Raw genomic sequence first — 16,091 nt, 5'->3', positions numbered from 1 at the left:
TCTCGATTTTTAGTCGCGCGCTTGCTCGCGTAGTTGAATTCGTCATTTTGAGCGAGCAAATTAATTGAAAGCGCGCGCGCCCAGTGTGATCGATGCATTGCGTGATGCGCAGAACAAGTGCGCAGTAGCAATAGGAGGCACCGTCCTTAACTCTATTAAATACGACCAATACCATTCTGCAAGGCAGGAAAAAAACGGCATTACAGTTCGTCTCTGCCATCTAAAATAGTCCACAAATGTTCAAAAGGGATGCAGTTTCCTCATGAACCAGATATATTTTCTTTTCCTCGCAGAAAAACGTATATTTTCGTCGAGCTATATTTGGGACTTTTTCTCGCTAAACTGGGACTTTTTTGCCATTTTGTGCCAGGCCTCGCGCTATCGCGCTCGGTTCCAGTCCTCCTCCGCTCACTCGCATAGCGCGGTATGGCCTGGGGACGAGGCTGCCAAAAGAACTGCCTTCACTAGCTGAAGACAAAAAATAGGCTACAGTATTAACTAACAGAATTGGTGAACGACAAAGCACCAAGTCAAAGACAATAGAAACCAAAAGCTAACAGTTTAATATTATAAGAAATATAATACTAATAAAACTGATTAAAAAATGTTTCACTTTTGCTAAATGTTTCACTTTTGCTAATACTTTTCGGACATGTACATGTAATGAATGGGCTTTCTCTCAATCAATATTACTGTAGGAACCCATGTAGCCAATGAAATTGGAAGTTTGTCAGCAGTCAGCCACCTTTGAGGGTAAGACTAAAACACTTTTGGAAAGAGGGTCTATTATAGGGGATCATACATTCCCAAACCACCATATTTATCTTTCTAGACCGCGGAAATCTTTCGTTGTCTCCTAAAGACCGAAACCGACATAATTTCTTGACTGTAAACCGCCAGATAATAGGAATGTACCAGCAATCCGACAGTCAAAATTGCTTTAAACTGCCAAGCCGACATAGTATAATAGACCCTCTAGAAACACAAATAAATATTGTTCTCTAATGGTCTTAGAGTTGTAGAAGCAGTTGTCAAATCTAGGGGGAGCTTAAGACTGTTGTATGTGGAAATCTTGTGTACAAATTGAGTTTCCACATTCTCTGAAGATTTAATTCCTGTTTCTATAGCTCTAAGTACAAAACAGTAGTTTTAGTTAGACATAATCACTATTTTTGGCCTTGCTTATTAGGTACATTAAAAACAGCAAAACTTTAGGTTAAGAAAAGAGTACCTGCTTCTTCTTCTTCAGAGTTCTCTGTTTATTTTAGGCAGAGTTTACAGTATTCTATGCTACTAAATAAACTGCTATGGCCTTTGAAACTGTCTCATAAATATAATTTACTTATACAGTCTAAAACTAAGTAGTGTGACCCCTTCTAAGCAGGCACTTTTAGGCTATAAGTGTTTACTCTTAAACTTGAACATAAACTTTTTATATATACCATAATTTTATTTTGTTGTGCTCTTGGCCCTTTAAAAAATTATACTTCTTCTTTTAATGTTCTGTAATATTGAAAGGTAACCTTAAAAACCAGAACCATTTAATAATTTTATCATAGAGAAATTTTTGATTGAGTATCATAAAATCAAAACCAAAGTAATCACTCTGACCAATCACAACGAAAACACACTCCAGTGTAACTGTTCTGTGAACCAATTAAAACACAAAGCAAGATACAGTCAACTCTCGTTATAGCGGACACACTTGTTATAGCGTACACATGTCGTTTAGTGTCCATAATAGCGAGAGTCTGTAATAGCGGGAGTCATTTCCAGTCAAACCTCTTTCGCCAGGGATCTGGATTTTGTCGGTAACAGCGAGCATCTGCAATAGCGGGGTGTCCGCAAGGCAAGAGTTGACTGTAGACTTATTACACTGCTACCTACTGCCTAGACCCCCTCCTCTTCCTAGGGGTACTCCTTGTGAAGACAATACATGGGGAGGCAGAGTCCGTCGAGCTTGAAGCGAAATTTTTTTTCAAAGAGTTCGTTGGGCTTGAAGCGAAAAAAAATTACGCGGGGAGGAGGTGGGGCGAGGCGAGAAGCGAAAAAAAATAGGGACTACCCGCAAAGCCACAGGACTCTCGACGGACTCTGCGAAAAAATAGGGACTGCTCGTAGTCTAAATTGTTCATAGATTCTCCTGATGTGAAGGCAAAACACACAATAATAATTATAGTGGCCTGCTAGGCCACTAGGCAAGACCATAGACTTTACTTTTTAAACTGTACGCTTAATATGACCTCAATATATAACATTTTTAATATTTAATGCATCTTCTTCTCTTCTTAATTCAGCACTTGTAACTTTATGCATCCACAAGTAAGTTCTTCTTTACCTGTATGGCTCAACCTATCCTAAAGATGATCAAGATAGGGGCATAAATAACTTTTAAAGCAATAGTGACTTAAATAATAGCTATCTAATGTTTTGAGACAGGGTTGATGCCTTATGGCTAGCATGTTGGACTTTGGTTTGGGACGCTGGGGTTTTAGTCCTGACCAGGGTTACTGTGTTGTGTTCTTGGGCAAGACATTTTACTCTCACAGTGCCTATCTCCACCCAGGTGTATAAATGGATAGAAGGGCAAATTGGAAAATGCAAGGGTGACCTGTAAAAGACTTAGGGGGGGGGGGGCGGTTGGGGGGGGGGATGGTGGTGTGGGATAGGGAGGCTGTTCACAGTTTTACTCTTAAATTATGCACAATTTCCCTGGCTGGTCTGATAGTCTGCCCTGCCCCTAGAGTGTGCTGATGATAGATAGGAAAAGTGTTCAAACCATATAGACTGAGAAGATTATAACAAAACATGACATTTTACACCTTGGTTAAATTGTCCAATATAGTTTGTTTTCAAACAAAGAGAAAGATGGTTTTTACAAGATTTAATGTGACTTTGATTTTTGTCCCATCTCAAATATTTGTGACTTGATAATGCACTTGCCATTGGCTCCCCTGTGGAGTTCGAGTACTGGGACAGCTTGGGGGGGGGGGGGGGGCAGTTGTGTAGAGGAATTTTGTTTACATTATCTTAAAATTGCGTGGTTCCAGAAAATGTCCATACTCCCCCTACAGAAGGGATTGTAAATTACTGGGGGTGGGAGGGGTCTCAAAGGCCAAAAACTTTAAGGAAATGTATGAAGCTTAATTGGAATTACCAGAGGGGGTGGTAGCCTGAATTTCAGACATCCCTCTGTGCTCGCCTGCTTGCCAGAAGGGACGTCTGAACACATTTGCGCCTAATGCCGTCCGGTGACGTCACTACCCGAAAACCGGGTAGTGATTTTGATTGGTTGATTTAAAAATTATTTGCATATAATTATGTGAAATTATGACTGAATTTTACCGTGCGAGGATTGTAATTTGAAAACGTTTGGAAAGAGTTCACCTTCCCAGAAATGAATTTATTAGTCATTTACCTTGAGTTTATTACTTTATTAGTTTACCTACAGATGAAGAATAGTAATGGCAATCGGTAGGTTTTAAGTTGGCGGCATTCGTCGCTTCGACATGCAGTGTTTTGCCAAATTTATATATGTATTCTTGTTTTGTCAACAAAGCCGCTCGATGCTTATGTCCTGCAGCCTCGATCAGCCAGTGATTTCTGAACTCAGTGCCCACAGTCAAGTAGCCTGGATATTTTTGTATTGAATTCCGTTTCTTGATGCCTCTGTAACCGTCTAAATTGATTCATTTAAGTACTCACGAGTGTGTTGTATTTGTCCGCTGCGTAACATATATATATTTTGATCGCTAGATAAGTTTAAAGCAAATTAGTTCAGATTAAATCGGTTCCGTAAAAGAATATAGCGTGCAGTCGATTAAAATCTCATTCATTTGTCTCAAGTTTTCAATAGTTTACTATTAAAACAATTTTCTACCCTGTTATCCTTTATTGAAGCGATTTTTCTTTCACAATTTCATGGCCTCGACAGAAACTTTTCCGCATGAATTAAAACCAAAGCGTAGTGACGTCACCGGACGGCATTAGGCTCAAATGTGTTCAGACGTCCCTTCTGGCAAGCAGGCGAGCACAGAGGGATGTCTGAAATTCAGGCTGAGGGGGTGGGGGTATAGATAATTTATGGAACTACAGTTGATTCCCGATAACTCGGACCTTTAAGGGAAATCAAAAAAGGTTCGAGATAGCAAGAGTTCGAGTTATCGAGGGTACAATTAGCAAAAAAACAACCTGGAGGGGAATCCGAAAAGGTTTGAGTTAGCAGAGGTTCGGGTTATTGGAGGTTCAAGTTATCGAGATTCAACTGTACACATTAAAAAAAATAAGGTGGGGAATTTAAAAGTTTAAAGATCATGGATGGCAACCACAGGAATATCATAGGATTTTGCCACCATTCTCAACCTATACACATTGAATGGCTGACAATATGGAAGTTAGTGAGGAAAATACACCTCTTTAAGCCAGAGAATTTCTTCCAAACAGCAGTACAAAATGCTTCCCAGACAGTCTCAAAATTTAATAATTAAAACGTAAACTTGTGTATCAAATTTTATACCAAATTTGCATTGTTGCATTCTCAAGTTTGTGTTTGAATTTTTTCCTTTGATTACAATTTGTTTGGCAGAATCTGGTAATGGAAATCATGATTTCCTTTCCTTCAGTGAACATTTAACTGTTTTCAATGTTCTTGACACGTACCAGCAATAACCTCTCATGATTAAGTAATGAACTTCTGTATCAGATTTCAATACCAAATTTGCATGTTGTACTTTCATGTTTGCATTTTAATTTTTTGTCTCTGATTACCGTAAACACCCGCGGATAAGCCGCACCCGCAGATAAGCCGCACCCTGAGTTTAACAACTCAAATGCTGGAAAAAAAGTTTTTTGAAAGTAAATCAAAGAAAATCCAAAGTCGAGTCAAAAATCCAAAGTTGAGTCTTTGGGAAGGCTAGTCTTCTTCATCAAACGTAAAACTCAATGAACATTGAAACAGAAAAACTTCAGTCTTACCCACAATTTGAGCTCTTTAATATAATGAAAACCAACTTTGACATATGGTTGATCTTTTTCTGGTATTTGTTGACAGGTATTTCTTCATTCAACACAGTTTTTCCATAGATTTTTGTGTCACAACAACAAGAACTTGCGTTGTCCGAACGTTCGTAGCTTAGTAACCAGGCATTTGATCGGACGCAAAATATGGCACTAGGGCGAGAACGTAAAGCAAAACAAGATGGCGATGGAGGCGTTCGGGTTTCGTGGCTATGATATGGACAAATTAAAGAGATTTGGGAGCCATCTATTGGAGATAAACTCATTGCATGAAGAGAGTTTCGTAATCAGTTCGACAAATTTTCCATCAAAGTGCAAAATGAGAAAGAAACAATTGGCCATCTTACTCGTGAATACTCGTGGTATTTTCTCGCTCGTAAAGTATCAATTTTACTGTTAAAGTTATAGGCCATTGTCGACACTGCAAACAGTATAGGAGCTGTCAAACTTGCAAAAGCAATGACCGGTACTCTCTTGTAGTTTTATGTTATATTAATTTACATAATTTGCCATAAATTAGCATCAGTTCACGAACATTTACGGCACCTTTTCCGAATGTTCCCGCAGATAAGCCGCACCCGCGCTTTGGAGCGAAAATTTTTGGAAAAAAGGTGCGGCTTATCTGCGGGTTTTTACGGTACATTTTGTTTGGCAGAATCTGGTAATGAAAGTCTCTCTTTCCTTTCAGCAAACACCTAGCTATTTTTAATCACCTGAAAGGCATCCTTGTTTGGTCTAGAAAACTTACAGGCTGAATCATCAAAACTTGTTTTTTTTGTGGGTGTGTACTTCACAGAACTATTGACAGAACTATATATATTTCATAAAGTTTATTTAATTCTTAAAATTTTGCCTAGAATTTAAATTTTATATTGACAAGATTTGAGTGGCATTTCAAGCAGCACACACCCAGGAATTTTGTGTATTAACCTAACTACAGGAATCAATTATTCATCTCATTTTTTCGTTCTGCTTAATGGCTCACATTGAATCAAGTTGAAATTCCTGCAGAGAAAATTTTGCCTTTGAATTTGGATAAGCACTAAATTACATTTTGTGAGTCACAACTCACAAAGCAACGAGAGATTTAAAAATCAGCTGGCTTCTTCAGTTGCTTATTTATAATTAAATTATTGCACATGCTTTGGTTCTAAGTTATTGCAAGTTGTTTCTTGATCTTGGTTCAGACCCTTCAGCAAATTATTCACTTTCAATACTGATTAAACATTTTGGCTCCATTTAAAAATATTATCATTTTCTCACTGCTTGAAAACTCCACAAGCAATCTGACGATACAGAATCTAATGCATTCTAATCAGTTTGGCAACAACTAGATAGATACAGGATAGACAGCCAATATAACCCTGTGTGAATCGCATGTGTAACAGATCCGATTCTGTTCAATCGGGTTCAATTTGTTCAATTGAGTTTGACTGGTTCGGAAATCGTACTCACACAAAGTTCGGTGTTCGATTGAGTTTGATTGCCGAACTTAATCAAATTCAGTCCACGGTTTGGGTTCGATTGCATTTGATTTCTGAAATGTTCAATTTACTATGTCAGGTGTTTTGGGAAAGATTTCCCCAGAGCACTATACATTAATTATCCATACAATTTTGTGACTCTTGTTCTGTTCATGACTGCCGTTTGTATGTGAAGGATTATATGGAATAATTATTCCATATAATTATTCCATATAATCCTTCACACACAAAAGTATACCTGCCAACTGTTTCTTGGCGAAAGGGGTGGGATTTTTTTATCCTGAGAGTGCCAGGATTACCGAAGACGATGCGACAATGTCCGACGCCTCCCGAAAACGTCTGAGGCATTCCGAAGACGTTCCGAACATCTCCCGATCCGAGTGCATGGAGTGTTGTGCTAAACACGACCCCGTTCCAAATGCTTTTCTCGTCAAAATTCTGAGATTTCAGAGAAAGTATCATCATTTACTCATTTTACATGGAGTTATCGTTTTTTACATTGGTTTGAGTTTACATTTTTTAGAAAGTGTATCCGTTTTGGTTGTAAAAACTCACATTTTCGACCAGGCGTGAGAAATTGGTTCGCATGCGTGAGTTGGTGTGAGATCGAAGTTTTCAACTCGCAGGCATGAGACTCACGCCCAAGGCGTGAGAGTTGGCATGCAGGTATACAAATGGCAGTCATGAACAGAACAGAGTCACAAAATTGCATGCATAATTAATGTATGGTCCTCTGTGGAGATCTTGCCGCTCTTTCGCTTCGCTGCACAGCAGTTAAGTTTGCTCGACTGATTTTATAATACCCTCTGGCCGTGGGCATAGTGGGGGACAGCTCGGCAGTCGACCCCACAGGGAGTTGATGACACATGCACAAAATTCTATAGACTGTCCACAGCCCTCTATTTTTTCATGTTTTTTCGATCGATGAGCGCGCAGTGAGAATGGCGAGAGAACTGGACGTCAGCACAAAACGGAAGAAGCAAGGGGGTGGGGAGTGGGGAGCGAAAAAAAATAGAGGGGCTGTAGACATCTTTGGAAATATTGAATTTCCCGTTTCTCCAGAAACGGAAAATTCCCATTGGTTGAAAGGCGGCAAAAGTGTCATCTCCTTGACAACGGCCGATCATGATTGCTTGCACGCGGTGTCTTGCGGTTTGCTCGAGTTGTCATCATTGTTGACATGTTGTGATTTGCAATGGATCGATTATTGGAATGCTCTACGGAGAAATTTCCAAACGTTTCGTCGCTCAAAGACGAGCAGAAAGAGGCTGTTCGCCACCCTCTTTGTTCGAAGGATGCAGACGGAATTTTGACGACTGGTTTCGGAAAAAGCTTTATCTACAAGCTGTATGATACGACGAAACAACTGCATGAAGATGGGAATGTCGTTGTTCTTGTTGTTTTGCCGCTAAAAAGCATCCTGAATAATCAGATTGAATTACTTGGCCGGCATCACCTTTGCAGCATAACTTTTGGCGAATCACTTGGCCGGCATAACTTTGCCTCGCAGAAGACGTGTGAGGCGAACGTGACATTCTTTTGAATCGCTCGTCACGATCAACTTGCCTTGTTGTAGGAGATTCTACGCGCTAGATATTTCTTTATAAATTCAACATTGCTTGCTGCAAGTCTAGCTTAGCTTTAGATGCACAAGATGAACACACTCTACTACAGACCTCTCAAGTCTCACGATTTTGTCGTGAGACTCACGGTTTTCACTTCAATCTCACGATGAGAAACAGAGATCTCACGGTGAACAGAGTAACAAGTCATTTGATTAGCGCCTGGTTTTAGGACTCTTTTAGTTATTTTTGTCTGTCAGTTGATCAATCTCACGGTTTTTACTGAAATCTCCAGATTTTTTGACCTCACTCTCCAAATTTCCAGTGCTTTGAGGTTGAGAGGTCTGCTACTAGAATGAATTTCGTCTTCTTGCACTGCAATTCCGAAATCGACCAAGACGTTGCCGACTTTCGTCGTAAAACCCCTCCGCGTTTTGGCTCGGCAAATAATTTTTCCGTAGAAATGTACGATGTCTTGCCCAAGTTCCCCAAGCGAATCGCAAATGAGCACCCGCATATTCTGCAAAAATCGGAGGGACCACTTTATTTCGGCTTTCTGCCTTATTTTGCATGTTTTTGGGGGATTGAAGAAGTTGTCTCAGACGACATCCTCAATGACCGAAATAAAAACTCTGGTGTTGTTGTCACCACACGTGTAGTTGTTTTGTAAACTGAAACTTGTAGTCAATTAAACAAGCACTTTACCGCCTAAATTTAATTGGTACGATTTAATTGAAAGGTCAAGGGGCGGAGTTCTTAATTACAAGGCGATGACAAGGGGAGGAGTCTAATACTTCCACTTTTATTCAAAGATGTCTAAAGCCTCTATTTTTCTTTCGCCCGTTTCGCTCGCTCCCACCCCCCCCCCCCCGCACACTCGCGCTTCGCGCTCGCTTCGTTTGCTTTTTTGCCTTGAAAAATCGAGAGGCTGTGGACAGTCTAAAATTTCTACTCTAGTCCTGCCCTTTTATGAGAAAGATATAACTTTAACTTTTGTACTGTTGTAAAAATGAAATAGAAAATTATTTAAATAATTTATAATACGATCAACTGCAGTTCACAACTCACCCAATATCCTATTTCAAAGCCAGCGCTAGCTCAGTAGGCTGGTTTGGAAGGCTGCACGAAATCATCAACTTGAACTTCTTCGGTCGGTTTTTCCTCTGCACGATGTTTTGGTAATCGGCGATAGAGAAAGACGTAATAGAGCCCTTCCAAAAAGAACAAAACTGTAGATATGAATCCGCACACCCCAGAAGCTTCCAACTCTTCTAGGTTAGAGTAAGGTTTTCCTTTAGCGAAGACTATAGCAGAACCAATGAGCAGCAAAAGGGCGACCAGAAAACACCCGACTATACCTAGGATTGGATGTCGGAGCGCTGCCGGGAGCTTCTCAAACAGATGTACCATGCGAAGGATGATGTGCAGGACCACAAAGACGAACGCGGTGGTCGCTACGAAGATCAAGAACTCGCCCGGTTGGAAATCAGAAGTGTAAGGCCAACTCGACATAATAACGAACGTCAAGAACGTCATGATTGCTTCAACAAGCTTGAGCCATCCCTCTTTTGTAGTCACGACCCATAGAACATCACAGCAGCTGCAGCTGCACTTTCGTTCTGTGGTTGTGGTTGTGGTATTTGCTTCAACGTCAGCCATATTGCTTTACATGTGGAGTTACATGCATGTGGAAGGGATCAGGAAGGCGGGACCTCGAAACTAATTCCGCTTTCTAAACCTCTTACTTCCGGTGACCTCGTTCCCAATGTGCTTCCGGTCCAAAATTCCGCTTTGGATCAACTTTTAATACTCATGATGACTCTGCTGGCTAAAATATTTAGTAAATAAACCCCTTCAGGCGGCTGGTATATTATAACAATAGAGTTGATGTTCGCGGGCGTAAATATGTTTTTGGCCCGACTCAGGCTCATTTTAGCCCGAGCCGCAGGCGAGGGCTAAAATGAGCTCTGAGAAGGGCCAAAAACATATTTACGCCCAAGAACATCAACTCTATTACTATTATAATCATTTCAGAGGGCATTAAGTTAAGGAATCAAAAACAGTAAGCGATAACTTGAACACTGCCATTGCGAGTCGGCGTTTTATTTCTGATTGAAAACTAGGTTTAAAAGTTTACAAAACTCGGCAGAAAACCGCAAAATTACTCAAAACAATCTTTGCTTGAAAAGGAAATTACAAAATTCTATCGGCAGCAAAGAAATAGTCGCCATTTAGAAGTGTTAAAATTACTTGTGCTGTTAACTGAACTGGCAGTTTGGAATACCGTAATGATTCGATTTAGCGCCCTCCTTCCAATAAGCGCCCCCTTCCGAATAAGCGCCCCCCTTCGAATGTGTTTTTGTAAATAAGCGCCCCTATTCCAATAAGCGCCCCCATTCTTATTAGCGCCCCCATTCTTATTAGCGCCCCCATTCTTATAAGCACCCCTATTTTAATAAGTGCCCCTATTGTGGATAACTGGCCCTACTGAAGTCATTGACGTCAACTAGATAAACTCCTGACCGTTCACCGTACAGTTCATGTATATATTTACTGTTAAAATGAAGAATTATTTTAAAAGTAACTGAACTTTTAACAATTTCTAACTGTTACAGTTCCTGTTATTACAAGATACATTTGGTTGTTTCTCAAAAAATTAAATAAGCGCCCTGTCCCGAATAAGCGCCCTGTCTCGAATAAGCGCCCTCCCTTGAGGTGCCAAAAGTAAATAAGCGCCCCGGGCGCTAAATTGAATCATTACGGTATGCCTGAAATTCAACTGAGCGAGTTTCGCTCGACGAAGACAAACTTACATTCACTTCGCCCCCTGGATTCTTCTTTGAGTTTCTGTAATTCCTCTTCATCTAGCTGAGAAGACTGAAAATTTGCTTTCCCTTTCAGTCCTTCAAACATTTTGTCGTTATAAAGCTCAAAAACAGTTTTGAAGCGTGCTTGAAATTATGCCAGCTTGTGCCAGCCAGCAAGAAAACGGCGCGAACAGTTGAATGGTTTTCAGTTCTGATTGGCTGGCTTCGTTTTTTTCTTGTTTCTGATTGGTCCACCACACCGGGCTAAAATATATTTTAGCCCGCTGAATTCTCCATTTTAGCCCGCAAAATACGCCACAATGCCCGATGAAATGACTATAAATACTACTTATTAACCGAGAGTGAGGGCATTACAGGGGAATCTCAGACCGAGGCCTTGATGTATTGACCGAGCGACAGCGAGGTCAATACATCAAGGTCGAGGTCTGAGATTCCCCTGTAATGACCGAACGGACGAGGTTAATAAGTTATTTATTATATGGCCTTTAAGCACTATTCAAAAAAAGAGTATAATCAAGGGAAAAAACACTGGAGGTAAAACTCGCTCTTACTCTCGCTCTCTGTGGCTCTCTTCGTCGCTCATACTAAAGAAGTATCGGTATGCTTATATTTTTCTTTCAGTTATTGAAAAGATAGTTATATTTTGTCTGCATTTTTTGCTGTTTTTGCCCTCTCGCTAGTAGCTTTTACTCACAACTCAAAAAACCGTCGAGCCGAGAAAAATTTTCATAATGCCCGGTCATTACAAGAAAATAATGCCCGCTCAGCAGCCAATCAGAGCGCGCGTACTATTGTAGCCATGTAATAATGGAGGATAATGCCCGAGGCTGAAAGATTGTCGAAAGATGAACAGTTGACCGAGAAGCGAAGCTTCGAGGGCAACTGTGAAATTTTGAGGACAATCTTTCAGCCAAGGGCATTATCCTCCAATATGCCAGCAAGCCAGAAAGGGGTTTATTTATTTTATAACCCTCCGATTAATTTCTACAACGCGCTTTATCGCCAGTAATTTATAGGAAAAACCTACGTAATAAACCCGGCGTAATTGTAGTTAAAACAAATGTAAGTTGATAGGTTTACGTGATTTTTTAACTCGGTGATTTCATTTAAAGTTAGAATTGAGTATAAGGTGACTTCATTCGTTTGTTTTGTGCTGCCTACAAAATCGGGCGACGGATATCAAATCGGACGGGGTATATTCGCTGATACCCGTCGTCCGATTTTGTACCACGTGATGCGTTTTGTCCAATGAGCGCGCGCAAAAATTAATGGGTGGCTTATAATGTCCAATAACCGGGCCAATAACGTACTACTTTGCCTTTTTGCCGTATTGCCAACCTTGCAATCAATATAATTTGGCTTCCAAAGGAACTTTCGATCAAAGACCGGGTATGAGGTTGAGTGTTCATCGGACTGTTTTTCGGTAATTCCAAAGGGCACCCACACAAACTGAGGATGTAGAGGGCCGAGGGTAGCCTGAAAAGCAGGTAACCAGAGAGGGACGTCTGAAGTTCAGACTAGGCAGAGGGACTTTGTGCCTTGCCGTCCTTGTGGCTCTATTAAAACAGCGAACTTTTGCGATTAACTAGATTTCGCTTTGCCGTCTACTATCTCCCGGCATCGCAAAACTCCGTACGACTTACTTCTCACAAAGTGAATCTGGATATGGAAACCAAAACATCGTATGAGAGGTGGCAAAGGTCGTTTATTCGTAGTATAGGGATATCGAATGGTCTTTGCGACATGCGAGACGGTACTGCGTTTTTCTTTGCGAGCACGAGCATTGACAAATTTTAGCCTCGCGAGCAACGATCTCTTCTCATAAAACTACCTCCACTTAAAGCCAAGCATGCGAGCACAAGCATGCGAGCATCCACTAAAATTTTGCGAGCATACTGAGCAGAAGCCTAATTTTGCGAGCACTATGAAATTTTGAAGGGCCATTCATGACCTCTCAGTTTCTGTAACCTCCAGTCAGGAGCTTTCCCGCCAGAGTATTACCGGAATCTGAGGACCTAGCGCGCTTGCCGGGACAGAACTTGGTGCTTTCGTGACTCGCTTTTTCATCTGGAGTGCTAACTTGTGGAGCTCTGTGCCTGACACTACAAAAGATACACCGATTCTCTCTCAAGTTTTAAAAATAAACTAAAAAAATGTTTCTCTTGTCGGAAGAGGGGTTTTTGAAATAACTAGTTTGTAACACTTCCACGCAACGAGAAGTGTAGAACTAAGTAAAGAAAGCTAAAGAATGACAAAGTAGAATGGCTCGGGGAAGGGTCGTTATATTCTCTTGCATGGCAAAGTATTATGCACTTTAACATAAAAAAGTGTGGAACTATAATGAAGTGAAAAACCGGGATTTCCTGGCCAGTGCTGGACACATTAAAGGAAAGCAAGGGATTATATTGTACAATAGATCTTCTTCTGTAACAAATACGAATACAAAGTAACAGTAAAGGCAAAATAATCCTTTATTTATTTTATTACAATGCGAGTATTTCTTTCATGTTCCAATTGATTTTTTTTTCTTATAAAATGTTCCAGTTCATTACAAAAGTCAATGTTCCTTTCATAATTCGTTTTTGTTTGTCTTTTTGTAAAAATAACAGTAATAACAGTTTTTGTACAATATTTCCGGTTTATAACAAAAGTCAATGTTTCTTTCATGATTCGTTTTTGTTTCTCCTTTGTAAAACAGTGCAGTTATAACAGTTTGTGTACAATATTTCAAGGTAACGTTTCCTTTCATTACAAAATCAGTTGTTTTCTTTCGTGTACATGTAAAGATAGTTTATTAATTTATTATCACGAAGGATTTGATTTTAAAAATAGTACAGTGTTTATCCTGATTGTTTCTTTGCAACATTTCTTTTAGAAGACAGATTTTTTGTTTTTGTATTTTTTTTTTCATTTTCGCGCAATTAAAATGTTCCAGTTTATAAATAAAATGTTCCAGTTAATAAAATGTTCCAGTTTATAACAAGAGTCAATGTTTCTTTCATGATTCGTTTTTGTTTCTCCTTTGTAAAACAGTACAGTTAACAGTTTGTGTACAATATTTCACGGTAACGTTTCCTTTCATTACAAAATCAGTTGTTTTCTTTCGTGTACATGTAAAGATAGTTTATTAGTTTATTATCACGAAGGATTTGATTTTAAAAATAGTACAGTGTTTATCCTGATTGTTTCGTTGCAGCATTTCTTTCATAAGACACATTTTTTGTTTTTGTATTTTTTTTTTCATTTTCGCGCAATTAAAACCGGGGTGTGGTGGAGGGGTATGAGGAATAGTGTGAGGGAGTGCGGTGTGCATATATGGTGATAGGGTGTTGGGGTTAGTTTTGAGGGAGAGAGTGTGTGTGGAAGTTGGGGTTAGAGCTTAGTTTGGGAAGTGGAGTGTGATTGTACTGGGTTGGGGTTGGTTCGGGGGGAGGGTAAGGTGTGGTCTTGGTTGGTTTTTGGAGATATGGAAAGTGGTAGTGGCCTGGTAAAGGGCAGTTTAGTGGTTGGTTTTGGGGGATGTGGAGTGGTGGTGGGAGAGGTTTGGGTTTGTGTTTGGGGTACATGGTGTGGTAGGGCGTTGGATTTTGGGGAAGCGGAGAGTGATGGAGAGAGAGGTGCTCGCTTCAGGGAGAGCAGAATTTGGTGGTGGAGGGTTGGAGTTGTTTATAAGGGGAACGATGGTTGTGGTGGGAGGGAAAGGATGGGATGTTGCCATAAAAATTGATAAAAAGAGTTGGACAAGATGAGAAAGCGAACTTGGAACCACCAAACGTCTTCTTGTTGAGACCACCACACCCCGGCCTGTGTCGCTTTAGTCTAACTTTAGCAGTGATGTACAGCTGTCAGTCACTTCTGCAGCCTGTCCATCTTCCTGTCGGGAAAAAGATCACATGTAAAATATTAGGCACAGCTAACACTAAGTTACTTGCTAATTGTAAGATTCAAAGTGCGTGGAACTTTAAAAATAAAGATAACAAACTCAGTTGCTTCTACGGTCGTTAACTGTTGTAAGTTCTAGCGTTTGTATCAAACTATCGTTAAGGTGTCATTTTTACCTTCTTTGACAAATCTTTCAATTTTTTCTGTCTATTTTGCTATTATCTTAATTATTGTCAAATAGTTTTACTAGAATTTTACGACTGAGAAAATACATAATTTCCGCACGGGACTTTTCTTTTCTCTGCTTCGAAGAGTAAAACAAAGGGTTCTCGCGCCAGCAAGGACTGTACCAGAAGTGAGGCCGATGCGATAGAGCAGTTTTCAATTGAAAACCAACCAAAGCAATTACTCTGGCCAATCACAAAACACAGAGACAATCAAGTGGACCAATCAAAACTCGAAGAAAATACATGTAGCTGACGCGAAGCGCGGGAAAACGTGTGTGGTTTTGGTTTTAGTTTCGATTGGTCGAGAAAGTGGCGCGAGATTTCTAAACCAATCACTGAGCGTAGTAATGCAAAACCAAAGCAAACGCAAATAACTTGCGACACTCAAGTGAAAACCGCGTGTTAGTAAATCTTTGTTACTACTTACTGTATTATCATCCTGATCGTTATCTTCGCCTTGGTGTCCTTGGTAGTAATTTCTCCAGCCTTGGTACATCAAATAACCTCCACCAATCACTAATCCAACACCAGCGCATACAAGCAAAAACCTCTTCATTCTTCAAAGCTTTGTTATCGTCTTTGTAATCGTTTCGATAAGAAGCAGCGTCTATAAACTGAAAACTTTGCGAGTTACCTCTTACGAAAGCGTAACTGATTATAGTGACGACATAAAGACTTGCTTGCGTGTTTCATAAAACGAACAAATCAATTAATACTCGATTGCCGTTATTTAAGTAACGATATTTAGAAGGGGTGGTAAGCAAGATGCGCATTTCTTACAATTAAAATCTATCGATACTAGAAAATACAAGAGACTCATTTATAGAGAAAAGAGACTGTTCATTTAAAGAGCAGACTTCTGCCCACACGTTTGCCGGAGTTTGCGCGAGCAGGTAAGCCGGAGAGAGCCAGCTCTCAGCTCAGGTGCATTTGCGTCAGCCGAGTCATGATTGCTCCTGATTGGCTGTACATACTTATTGATTACAGCACGTTATAAAAGGCTAATCGTGAGGTTTGATTTGCAAAACTGAAAGATTTGCAATTTTCAAACTGCAACGAAGATTTCCAAAGTTAGTACGAAGCCGTGCCGAC

The 16,091-nt window shown here is 40.2% G+C and overlaps 1 protein-coding gene and 1 long non-coding RNA gene across 2 annotated transcripts; both read right to left on the bottom strand.

The window, feature by feature from the left end:
• Positions 1-542: 542 nt before the first annotated feature.
• Positions 543-9,763, bottom strand: LOC144636176 (uncharacterized). The gene is made up of 2 exons (XM_078495341.1): positions 9,131-9,763; positions 543-2,357 (listed from the first exon to the last, which is right to left on the bottom strand). The coding sequence occupies exon 1, from the start codon at positions 9,719-9,721 to the stop codon at positions 9,161-9,163; it is 561 nt and encodes a 186-aa protein (XP_078351467.1). The 5' UTR covers positions 9,722-9,763; the 3' UTR covers positions 543-2,357; positions 9,131-9,160.
• Positions 9,764-13,337: 3,574 nt separating this feature from the next.
• Positions 13,338-15,644, bottom strand: LOC144636193 (uncharacterized). The gene is made up of 2 exons (XR_013567481.1): positions 15,427-15,644; positions 13,338-14,764 (listed from the first exon to the last, which is right to left on the bottom strand). It is a non-coding gene; the product is annotated as an uncharacterized LOC144636193 (long non-coding RNA).
• Positions 15,645-16,091: the final 447 nt, after the last annotated feature.

The sequence above is a fragment of the Oculina patagonica genome, chromosome 13 (assembly GCF_052425735.1).
Source record: "Oculina patagonica isolate OP01 chromosome 13, crgOcupat, whole genome shotgun sequence".
NCBI classification, from domain to species: domain Eukaryota; kingdom Metazoa; phylum Cnidaria; class Anthozoa; order Scleractinia; family Oculinidae; genus Oculina; species Oculina patagonica.
This window is presented reverse-complemented; position numbering and strand designations above follow the sequence as displayed.

Coding starts and splice junctions, on each gene's coding strand:
- LOC144636176 (XM_078495341.1), bottom strand. CDS start 9,721: ATGGCTGACGTTGAAGCAAATACCACAACCACAACCACAGAACGAAAG.